This window comes from Rana temporaria, chromosome 3 (genome assembly GCF_905171775.1).
Source record: "Rana temporaria chromosome 3, aRanTem1.1, whole genome shotgun sequence".
Lineage (NCBI taxonomy): Eukaryota > Metazoa > Chordata > Amphibia > Anura > Ranidae > Rana > Rana temporaria.
In genome coordinates, this window is record NC_053491.1 from 75,772,381 (window position 1) to 75,785,265 (window position 12,885).

The following is a 12,885-nucleotide window of genomic DNA, read 5'->3' on the forward strand; positions in this document are numbered from 1 at the left end:
TATATATAACATCATTTTTATTATGTATGAACTATTTTATAATAGGAGGATCTATACCATAAGCCTGCCTGCTGTCCTGGATCCACTAAGAGATGTTATATATTCCATGTATGTCTGAATTCTGCTAACTTGCTGCATTGCTTTGCACACACTGTAGCACAGGCTGTCCTCTACACTCTGGCAGTGCACAGGTCGGGAAGGTTTTGTTCAGCAGTGAAGGGGTTAGGCAGGCACCATTCAGCAGATCTGGCTCTGCTCTGCCTCCTCCTCGCCTGGCTTGCTCTGAGATGCTATAAAATACAGTATAGCATGCACAGAGCTCAGACTGAGACAGGCAGGGAATCACAAGTCAGCTTCACGTGGAGAGGATCTGTATGGAGCCATTTACCTTATTACAAGTGCCAGGACTGAGCTCCTGTCTCTCTGCCAGGGGGGAGTGATCAGCTGCAACATGAGGCTACAGGGATCCCCCCTATAAAAATATTTATCACCATAACAGTAAACTATAAAGAGAATCCCCTGATCCCTGGTATTGACAGGCTGCGATCCCTTGCACTTTATTAGCTGTCACCATCCATTGACTTGCTCCATCCCAGCCTGCCTGACTCTGCTTCTGCCAGGGGAGCAGCTCTCTCACTCTGCACTCAGCTCAGCCTTCCCATCACCCAGGACTCTGTTTATTTTCATCGGATCATAAACTTTTCCCCTCCTAGCTGAAGATCTCCTTGTGCCAGCCTTGTACAATGGGAGCTGGGGAGTTCAGGATGTGGATGGTTTTAGCTGTCAGCTTGATCAACGGTAAATTGATTTCACCATCATCCTGCATGCCATCCCATTCATCTATATTAGCTGTTCCATAACACTTCCATCCTATCTGCATGTTGTAGACACTGGCTGTGTATGTAGTGCCCTGGTCATTGCCTATTTTGAAAGCACTTGCTGTATCCCTAGGAATTTTTGATACCCTGTTACATGATACTGTATATTGACAGATTGCAGAGTGAGTGCTTATCATGCTTTTCTTTTGAAGTGTCCTTGCAAGGAGAGTACCAGAGAAAGCTCTACAAGGAATTACTGAAGAATTATAATCCTCTGGAGAGACCGGTAGCCAATGATTCCCATCCTCTCACTGTCTACTTTGGAATGAGTCTAATGCAGATCATGGATGTTGTAAGTAAAAATGATTCTGATGCCAATGTTCGATACAATCTGCTTTATATTCAGAAAGGTTCTTGGGATATGGGGTCAGGGGAGGACAGTCATCCACTTATCATCTCTTTTTTTAGAATAATGTTTGGACTATAATCCTGTACCATTATTCACAGATTGTTAAAATGCAGGTTTGTTTCGCTGAGCTTGGAAAAAAGATGTTAAAAAATGCTGAGGGATCTTAAGTGGGATTTACTGTAAGCTTGCTTAATGTAGAATTTAGTAAGCAATATGCAGCACATCGGCTTATAAATGACAGACTTTTACCCTGTGAAGCTATATCCCATTAATATGTATAGAGTTTATTTTTATGGTAAAAGTTGGTCAGGTGGTAAAGAGTATGGAACATATTTTCAACTACCATTATTTAAATGTCAGTTATATTGTGAAACATAACTTAAATCTTCAAACGACTTCTATGATCTTCTTCCTAAATGTGTATCATTAACATTTCTAGGACTTTATATATTCTGTAATGTTTAAACACCAGACAGAAAACAAGCACATTGTTTGTGATGAGTATATTGGAAAACATTACCAAAATATATAACAAAATACATTTGTCACATGTTGATGTTGATCCACAACATCCTAAAGATGGCAGGACAATCCAAATCAATAAGTCAGTAAAGTTATCTGACACCTTGATTCACCTACTATACAGGTGGCCTCATGCTGTTTGGTAAATGTTTGCTGGCATTTGTTATATTTCGGAAAGTTATATTTCCTAAAATATATTTCGGAAAGTTAAGTAGTAAATATGTGTTCATCTGGCATCTATAATATTTTATAACTTCTAGGAATGTGTAGGAATATGTATATTCTGTAATGATTAAACACTTGACAAAAAACATGCCCATTGCTTGTGATGAGTATAATGAAAAACACTACCCAACTATATAATGAAATACATTTGGCAGAATGATCTACAACTTCCCAAAAGATTGCAGGACAATCCAAATCAATAAGTCAATAAAGTTGTTTCAAACCTTAGTGTCTATGCAGGTGGCCTCATGCTGTTTGATAAATGTGTACTGGTATTTTTAAAGTATATTTCAGAAAGTTAAGTAGTAATTCCATCTGGTCACAGAATTTCTTGCGTTATTTTAGAATTTATAGAATTACAGAACACTATAATCAAAGGATTATACAACCTAATCTATTTAATTAATTTTATCTGTCATTTGGGACATTATGACCATGTTTTGTGGGTACAGGCAGTAAACCAAAATAAATAAATAAATAAAACTTGTAAGTCTGACTTATATATATAAATATAAAAATGGGCTTCCCATTTATATTGACCTTTTCAAGTGTTATATGCAATCAGGGGGGGGGGGATTTACTAAAACTAAATGGTGCAAAATCATGTGCAGCTCTGCAAAGAAACCAGCTTCCAGGCTTTATTGTCAAAGTTTAATTAAACAAGCTGAAGTTAGAAGCTTGTCAAGCAGTGTCAAGAACTCAATTATACGAATCATTTTACACATGTTTTAAATATATGCCGCTCTACTTTTAAAACATTTTAGCTTGCTTGTGAATTCATCCTTATTTGCCTGAAATTAGGTTTCCCTAAAGATATGACAAAGTTGCATAAGTCAGACATTAAGTAGAAGTCTGGCTGAGAAAGAGAGTAGTCCCATTTATAATGTATGCAGTGATATGAACATTGATACCTGTACTGCTTCATGAGTAGAAGCAGTTCAGCTATTCATGTTAATACCACAGGCTGACTGTCCTTATCATGTGATTAAAATGTATAAAGTCGCCTATATACTGCTTACAGATCTTTCTCAAAAGGACAGTTTACCCACATGGGGTTCTCTTGGGTACTCTTGTATGGTTTGTAAACCTTCAGATCAGCTGTAGCATGTACAAGGCGGTCTCCCTGTTGGGCTTTTGATGTATTATAAAAAGGTGAGCAGGGGGAATGGGAATGTCCATTTTGTAGCAGTAGGAATAATTTTCTGAAGGAATCTGCAACTTTTGCTATCTGGCTCTGATCTAAGCCTGCTCGCTTGCCATTATCCCGCTTATAGGCTCTCGCTATCATACAAGACTAGGAGCTGATTTATACTCATGCTTGCTTGTCGATAAAGGATTACTTCCTTACCTGGGATACAGGATTGCCCTTAGCCAGAGTATATTTGAGGCACCTTATGGTACTTTATTTCATAATCTAGGTAAATGCGCCCTAGAGCTGGTGGTCAGTTTTGGGTACAATGTTTATGTATAATTTCTATCCTGCTATTTGGGTATATCTTTAGGGGAATTAATAAGGGCTATCCCTGTAGTGCCCAAACTTGTGTACCACCATATGCACATGACCGGTCACACTACTATGTTTATATACTTATGGTTGAGTGCTGTCTGCCTGGGTACGTGGCTGGGAGTTGAAAATACCAATGCACTATTCCCAATGCACACATTCCTGTAGAAAGGGCTGTGCATATAAGTAGGTGCTGAAGCGACCATTGGCTGTAACCGTTTCTATTCAGAGCAAGAGAATGTTATAAAGGGGTCCTGTGTGGCCCTGAAACGTTGCAATCTGCTGTATGTGATCACTGAATAAGGCTTTGGACTCGCTCTAGAGATCCTTGGTGCGTTGATGATATTCTCTTGATTTGGCTGGGAGTCTGGGCTATTTGTTTTATATGACAACAATGTCATTATTTTAATGGTTTAAGGTGGAGGTTTATTACTCAGCTTTGATATGTCATTATATTTATAATAATGTGCATCTTTGGGTTACACTGTGTTTGTTCTCACTTGAAACCTTTTTTTGGTGGGCTTCCTATGCCCTTACCTCCCTTTTGTGGCATTGGAATTGGGAACAGAGCCAGGAATTATGGCTTTATTAAATTGTAGAAAACTTAGCCCTCCAGATTCATCCCATAGCTAAAAATATTGCTTTTGGGTAGATTGATCATTTAATTCAAGATAAACATTTTTCAGAAGGGGTTGGGGGCTTTGGCTGTAAATTAATTCAGGCTTACATGCATTCATAGAGTTTATGGAGTTTAGTAATGTTTAAAAACACCCCTCATAAGGTAAAGAATGACTTTCAGTGGGTGAAGGTTTCAACACATGTCAGAGATCCTTATCAAGATAAAAGTTTATGTTTCAAAATGCCAGTCATTTGAACTATGAACTAAAAGTTATGGTGTTGAACTATGGACTAAACGTTGTGTACCCAACTGAGCAATGCCGCTAAATATTCTTCAAGAGTTTTTTAGCATTTCGATCCTTGTCGGGTGTCACTATCAATCCCAAGATAAAACTATTTGATGTGTACGGAACATCAGTTATTTTAGCTAGGGGATAAAAGTGTTCACAAAGCATGAGTTCCTTAAATGTCCCATTAAATCCTGACATATCTGGAAATTCAACTGTATTTGTTTTGAATGCAGCTCCTCTTAGATTTCGGGTTTCTTAATGTTCTACACTTGACATTGCCTATGTGGTAGCATTGGGATGATTATTCGAAATAGCAGTAACATCAACATCAGAGGTAGGCAACCTGGGGCACTCCAGCTGTTGTGGAACTACAATTCCCATGAGTCATTGCAAGGCTGGCATTTACAGTTACTCCCAGAGGCATGATGAGACTTGTGGTTCTGAAACAGGTGGCGGCCCCAGGTTGCCTACCCCTGATTTACATAGTTGATTGACCTAAACACCTTTTGCATGTAAGAGAATAGAAATGTGAAAACGCTGGGGCAATTTATTAAAAACACAGAGGGATGCTGTAAATTAACTCATAGTCTAACTTTTGTCTTAAGGAAAACAGGAAAACTGCCAGGAGAACTTTGGTCGGGAAAACCGGGCGTGTGTATGCTCCCTCGCAGTGTTTCCCATAGGAAAACTGCGGGAAAAAAATGCCGCAATTTGTGGCGAGAAAAAAGAGCACATGTTCTCATTTTTTAAACTGCAGTTTTCCTGTCAGGAAAACTGCTAAGGAGCATACACGCGACCTGGTTTTCCCGGCCAAAGGAAAACATTCAGTTTTCCCAATGGGAAAAGCAATCGTGTGTACTAGGCATGACAGTTAAAAACATGATCTAGTAAACATATGGGAATCTGCTACAGTAGAAGTTAAATACAGTTTTAGAAATTATGATAATTGTGACAGAGAATAGTGTAGAAGTTTTGAGATTTTTTTCAGAAAACCTAAAATTATGTGAAGTTATGCTGTACTCAACTGAGCAATGGCACTAAATATATATATATATATAAAAAAAACATTCAGTTAAGTTATTTTCGCATTATTTTTGCATTTGACAGCATTCATGCCATTACGAGTTTACCCAGTTGTTTTGTTCATCAGCTGTTCAGTCTTTTGTTTTAAGAGGTTGCTAGAAATAACACTTCCGCTGCTATGGAGTATGGTTGCAGACTCTAATCACATCACATCTTAGGTACAGCAACAGTTGCTCAATCTTTTTTCATACTGTGGCACTTCTATTCCTTTAGGTATGTTTTTCTAAGGCAAGAAAAGTCCTTTAGTAACTTTACTACACAAATGTGCTATTATTTTTCATACTATACATTAGGGGAGTTTTTTTTATGTAAGCTTTCCTGCTTGCCCAAGTTTATAAGCTAAATATAAAAACAACATAAAAGGAGCCATGGGATGTCACGGAACTATCACAGCCATCCTGTTTTCACTATATTAAGTAAAGTAGTGATAGGCCATATTCATTTGCTAATGTGTTTTCCTATAATAAGCTGACATTTGGGATGACTTTGTGTTCTCTCCTTTTTCTCCTCTACTACAATAAACATGCCTGCTCAGGCCATCAAAAATGTGTTTTGTTGCAAAGATCTTTTTGAAGAGAGTTCTTTGTGGTTTGGATTGGGTCTGCACAGCCTATCTCTAATATTGTTTATTAAATCTAGCGTTAAATCTGAACTTCAGGCAGGTATGAAAAACCACCAATTGATGCATTTAGGTATCCAATAACAACTGAATGCATTTTTAAATGAAATTAGTGTTTGCAGCTTAATTTGACTTGGTATCTGCCTTTTGTAATCCCCTGTGTAGCAGCATATAATGGGGGACAGAGAGGCAGTCCTTGGAGCCAATAAGGTGTATAGCCTCGTACACACGATCAGTCTATCCGATGAAGCTGACTGATGGTCTGTCGCGCCTACACACCATCGGTTAATTAACCGATCGTGTCAGAACGCGGACACGTAAACCACGTATGACGGCACTATAAAGGGGAAGTTTAAATCCAATGGCACCACCCTTGGGGCTGCTTTAGCTGATTTTATGTTAGTAAAAGACGATTCACGCTTTTCTGTCTGTTACAGCGTGATGAATGTACTATCTCCAAAACGAACGCTAGTTTTACAAGAACGAGCGCTCCGGTCCCCTCATTTAGTCTGAGCATGCGTGGATTTTTAACCGATGGTCAGGCGTACTAACGATCGGTTTTGTCCTATCAGTTAGGCGTCCATCGGTTAAATTTTAAAGCAAGTTCCTATTTTTTTAACCAAAGGTTAAATAACCTATGGGGCCCACACACGATCGGTTTTGACCGATGAAAACGGTCCTTCAGACCGTTGTGCTCTGGCTATCCTATCGTGTGTACGAGGCCTATGACATGCACATGTGCTGACAAGCAATATGTTGACCAAAATAGAAATTGAAGTGAGCTGCCCCATCCTGACCAGCTTGCGCAAAGAAGCGAATGCATATGTGAGCAGAGCCCCATATGAAAACGGTGTTCAAACCACAAATGTGAGATATCACCATGATCATTAGAGCGAAAGCAATAATTCAAGCCCTCGACCTCCTCTGTAACTCAAAACTGGCAACCTGTAGATATTTTTAAACATCGCCTATGGAGATTTTTAAGGGTAAAAGTTTGTCGCCATTCCATGAGCGGGCGCAATTTTGAAGCATGACATGTTGGGTACAAATTAACTTGGTGTAACATTATCTTTCACAATATAAAAACACTGAGCTAACTTTACTCTTTTATTTTTTAATTAAAAAAAGTGTATTTCTAAAAAAAGTGCGCTTGTAAGACCGCTGCGCAAATACGGTGTGACAAAGTATTTCAATGACCGCCATTTTATTCTCTAGGCTGTTAGAAAAATAAATATATAATGTTTGGGGGTTATAAGTAATTTTCTAGCAAAAAAAATATTTAAACTTGTAAACAACAAGTGTAAAAAAGAGGCACAGGCTGAAGAGGTTAAAAAAAAGTATAATTGTTTTTATTACAGTGTTCTGTTCCCCAGGGGACAAAGTACATGTAGTACTGTGTCCCATCTTCCTTTGTGCTTTACAAGGCTGTCTATGCGGTCAGACAGGGTGCCCACCTTCCCCCTATGACCCCAATGCAGATAGCAAGGAATGGCTGCATTGATAGCTAGTAGTTATCTCAAAGGTAAGGACAATAGCAGGGATGCAAGAACCTACATATTGGCTGGAGAGAGCACAGTAATCTGGCAAGCAGAAAGGGCAAGGACATGTCTTTAATAGGAAGTCAAGGTTCAACAGAGGTCAAGGTCAATGCAGCGCTGTATCCTGGCCTAGGCCAACAAGGCCCAGGCCTAGGGCAGCACTTTGCAGGGGGGCAGCATGGAAAGAGTCCCCGTCGGCTTGTGCTACACTGTTAGTGTAGTGCCAGTCTTATTAGGCAGACAGGGCTGAGAGGTAAATTAGTCTAGCGCCCCCATAAAGCAGCCACACTGCTTCCGGTATGCGGGCTGCCGGCATTCCACAACTGTGGGGGGTGACGCTGCTTTTAATTTTGACTTTCCTATCATCCTGGAACACAAACCTTCCTCACTGTGCTATATATTTTTTGCTGCATCATTGGCATGGTTATATCTTCTTAGTCCTCTCCATAAATGTATCCGAAATTTATGCTTAAAGTACAACTATAGGCAACACTTTTTTTTTCATTTTGGATAGCGTAAGGGAGGGTTATAGCCCCTGTCAAGTTTATTTTTTACCATCCCTGTCCCATTGGAGAGATTTCTCTTCACGTCCTGCCTCATAGCCAAACAGGAAGTTAGAGAAAATCTATGCAAATTAAGGGAATCCATTGCCCCCCCCCAGGCCCTCAGAACTAGTGTCTTCACTTGAAAATGTCAGGGTGGGTCTTATGCCCTGTACACACGATCGGTTCATCCGATGAAAATGGTCTGATGGATTTTTTCATCAGATATCCGATGAAGCTGACTTTCACCAGTCGTGTCTACACACCATCGGTTAAAAAAACGATTGTTTCAGAATGAGAAAAATGAAGTTCAATGCTTCCGAGCATGCGTCGACTTGATTCTGAGCATGCGTGAATTTTTAACCGATGGACGTACCCACAGACGATCATTTTTTCTATTCTATCGTTTTTTTAACCATCAGATAATTTTAAAACAAGTTCCTAGTTTTATCACCGATGGATAAAAAAACGATGGGGCCCAAACCACGATCGGTTCGTCTGATGAAAACGGTCCATCAGACCTTTTTCATCAGACGAACCGAACGTGTGTACGCGGCATAAAACAGAAAGGGGTGTGGCCTTGACAGGAAGGGGTGGGTCATATTTAAATCAGGGGGTGCAAGAGTTTAATTAGACCTAGGGCAGCACAAAACCTAAATACACTACTGGGTCAAGGTTCAACAGAGACAAGGTATAAAGCAGGAATGTCCACGGGACCAGACAGGGAGCTGTCCAGCATTTCAGGCACAGCACAGCAAGAGCCAAAGCCAAACACAACAGAATTTTCAGGTTCAGATCTGGATCCTGACAACCGGCAAAACAAATTTAGAAGGATGAAAGGCTGATATGCCTCCCTACATTCCTTTTGCTGGCGCTTGTCTTGGGTAAGTGCTTGGAGATAACTGCTAGCTATCAATACAGTTACCTCCCTGCTAGCTACATTTTCGAATGGCCGTGGAGGATGGTGGGTATTTTCTCCAAACGTTTAGCATGCTCTACATAATTCTATTGTCTACCCTTAGGGGCAAAATACTGTAATAAAAAAATCAATGCTTAGTTGTCTTTTAACCCCAAAAAATAATCACTAAGGGCCAGATTCACAAAAGAGATACAACGGCGTATCTCCTGATACGCCGTCGTATCTCTGTTTCTATCTATGCGACTGATTCATAGAATCAGTTACGCATAGATATCCATAAGATCCGACAGGTGTAATTGTTTTACACTGTCGGATCTTAGGATGCAGTACCGCGGCCGCTGCTGGGGGGAGTTTGCGTCGTAAACCAGCGTCGGGTATGCAAATTAGGAGTTACGGCGATCCACGACGGATTTTCGCGTTCGCTATGTCGCCGCTAGTCTAGTTTCCCGTCGCAAAGTTAGTCGTCGTTTTTGGTGCCTTAACTTTACACAGCAATCGTATTGCTGTATAAAGTATGGCCGTCGTTCCCGCGTCGAAATTTAAAAATGAACGCCGTTTGCGTAAGCCGTCCGGGAATACGGAATTACTCTACGCGCGTCGCCGTTCGAAAAAATTACGTCACTGCGTGCAAAGCATGATGGGAATTGCGAAACGGAGCATGCGCAGTAGGTCCGGCGCGGGAGCGCGTCTAATTTAAATGGCACACGCCCATTTGAATTTGCCCTCCTTGCGCCGGACGTATTTACGATACACCGCCGCAAGTTTCCAGGTAAGTGCTTTGTGGATCAGGCACTAAAACTGGAAACTTGCGGCGGTGTAACGTAAACGGGTTACGTTACACAGCCACAAATGTATGTGAATCTGGCCCTAAGTACTAAGGGTTTAAAAATATACAGGTATAAGGAACAGAACAGCACCAATGGAGTTTTAAAGATTTTTAGAATCATTCCATAAAGAAGACAATCCACTAAATGGGACATAGAAAGCCCCGCTTCATCGGGGATACAACATTTAACTTTGCAAAGAATACCAAATGTGCATGTGCAATAAAAAAAAAAATTGATTGCACATGATTGGATGCTTTAAGTCAGCAAAACTTCACCTTGTTCACTAGGCTCTGGGAAAAATCCCCTTGCAAAACTGAAGTTTATTTGTCTTTCAATAAATTAAACTCTATGCCATTAATGAGTCTGCACAATGTTACTAGAGAGGCTGCCATGCTGTCATAGAGGCTGTTAGAGATGCTGACCTATCAGAGACGATTTCAGGATAGATACTTTTATATTAGAGATGCTATTAGGTTTGAAATACTGCCATGGTGGAGAGTCTTTATCGTGTTAGATAGGTGTTCCCTGTTATAGATGTTGCTATATTAGAGATGTTCCATGTTAGACACTGCCTTATTAGAAATGGTGCCATACTTAAGAGATGATGCAGTATTACAGACACAAACAGATTTGACGGTTTAATGTGGCACAGGTATTATTTAAAATGGAGGTTCACCCGAAAAGTTAATTTTTAAGATTAGATTGATGCTCATTTTGTCAAGGGGAATCTGGTAGTTTTTTTTTAATCGAAGCAGTACTTACCGTTTTAGAGAGCGATCTTCTCCGCCGCTTCCGGGTATGGGCTGCGGGACTGGGCGTTCCTATTTGATTGACAGGCTTCCGACAGGCTTCCAACGGTCGCTTACATCGCGTCACGATTTTCCGAAAGTAGCCGAACGTCGGTGCGCAGGCGCCGTATAGAGCCGCACCAACGTTCGGCTTCTTTCAGGCTACTCGTGATGCAATGTATGCGACCGTCGGAAGCCTGTCGGAAGCCTGTCAATCAAATAGGAATGCCCAGTCCCGAAGACCATAACCGGAAGCGGCGGAGAAGATCGCTCTCTAAAACGGTAAGTACTGCTCGGATTTTAAAAAAACTACCCGATTCCCCTTGACAAAATGAGCATCAATCTAATCTTAAATTTTTTTTTCCGGGTGAACTCCCGCTTTAAGTGGATGTAAACCTGAAAAAAAAAATGATGTCACAATGTAGGGTATAGGATTTCCTATCACCTGTGCCCAGTCTTGCCACACAGAGTTAATCCAGCTCTGAGCAATCCTCTTTAATTGTTCAGTGAAATAAAATGGACTTACAGAGAAAAACCTTAGTCCGTTCCGCCCCCTCGCTGTGAGTGACAGGTTATTCACATATCTCATGCACTAGCCTGAGTCAGAGGAACATCCTGTGTCAAAAAATCACAATTCACATCCCTCTCCCCTCCCCTCCCCTCCCCTCCACTCTTCTCCCTTCCAGTTCTCCCAGGATTGGCTGCATTTACTGTGTTTTAACTGGATGTTTCTCATCATGTGGTGTGATCCACAGTTCAGTGTGACGAGGAAATGCATGTATAGTGCAGTGAAAACACAGAACAGAAAGCAGACAAGTGACAAGTATACACAGACAAGTGATCTGATTTAGGTTAGATGTATCTAGTGAGAGCTGGGCAGAGGAGAAGCTTGAGAGATCTGATGATTGTTATATTGCAGTTTGTGTGTCTGAGGTCACCTGATCACAGTTACAACATCAGGTTATTTACATATCTCATGCACTAGACTGAGACTGGCATTCGTTTTTAATTCCTACCCCTACTCCTTTTCTGAAGTCATGTGGTTACTTTTCTGGATTTTGACTGGATGTTAGTGATCATAGCAGAATTCAGTGTAAGGAATACAGAATAGAAAATGCATGTTGACAAGGGGAGTGTAGAGATGGGCAGGGAGTCTACTGACATCACGACTCCACCCACCGATCTCTAGACAACAGACCCACCCACAGAATCTGCAGTTTTTCAGGTCTCATAACAGACAGAGGGGAGACATTTGACAAGTAAGGATACCTGCAGGAGGCATGTATATCCTTATAGATCAGCACTATGTCAGTAGTTTAGAAAGGATGAGAGTGGGTTTACATCCACTTTAAGCTAAGTTTATTTTTTATTTTTTTAATGCCTTGATTTTTGGATGACATTTTTGGTGTAGATGCAGTTTAATTTCCTGTCACATTAACACGCTCCCATCTACCCTTGCAGAGATACATTCCAGTCATTTCTGGTTTAGGGACAATATTAGTGTTCCTTGAGATAGAAATCCGCTAGTTCATGAAATATTGAGAATGAATGTATGTACATCATACATTAATAAATAAGATGGCTGATATAGAAGAAGTTCACACATGACATTTTCCGTGATTTTTGTACACATTTTGAAAAGGTTATTATGGATATCTGCACATTTTTAAAAGGTTTGGATTAAGTCATCTATTTTAAATGTCTTTGATTAGACATGTCATATTGACTGCACTAGTCAGATAGTGCATTCCATGTGTCATAAGCGTTTTTGCACTATGCACCGTTAAAGCAAATTTATCTTATATAGTTGACGTATTTGTCATTAAATGTACACCTTGAGTAGACTATAAATTTCATTGTATTGGTAATGTTAAATTTTTTTCATGGGAAATGTCAACTGTAAAGTTCCCCATTAAATTCCCTGTAAATGAAATGTCATGATAAAATATTACATTATACTATATAATTCTTACTGTTTCGGGAATTGTGCCTGTGGTGAATGCTAAGACACTCCTTTACTAAGCAGAACACTTGAAGGCACAAAGAATGGGTGCTAAAGAAGGCTTGATAATTTGAATGATGACTATTTCTGTATGATTTGATGATAGGAAGTGTCAAATTGAGCACTATACAATTATTTCAAGGTTCAACTTTTAAAGTACCATCATTTTCTTCTAAAACTT

The 12,885-nt window shown here is 40.1% G+C and overlaps 1 protein-coding gene across 1 annotated transcript in view; it reads left to right on the forward strand.

The window, feature by feature from the left end:
* The first annotated feature begins 269 nt into the window (after positions 1 to 269).
* The window catches only part of LOC120931388 (neuronal acetylcholine receptor subunit alpha-7), a 249,516-nt gene continuing 236,900 nt past the window's right edge, over positions 270 to 12,885 (forward strand). The window contains exons 1-2 of the mRNA XM_040342782.1: positions 270 to 798; positions 1,031 to 1,170. Of these exons, the coding sequence (XP_040198716.1) occupies positions 744 to 798; positions 1,031 to 1,170 (195 nt within the window). The 5' untranslated portion in view covers positions 270 to 743. The remainder of the gene's footprint in view (positions 799 to 1,030; positions 1,171 to 12,885) is intronic.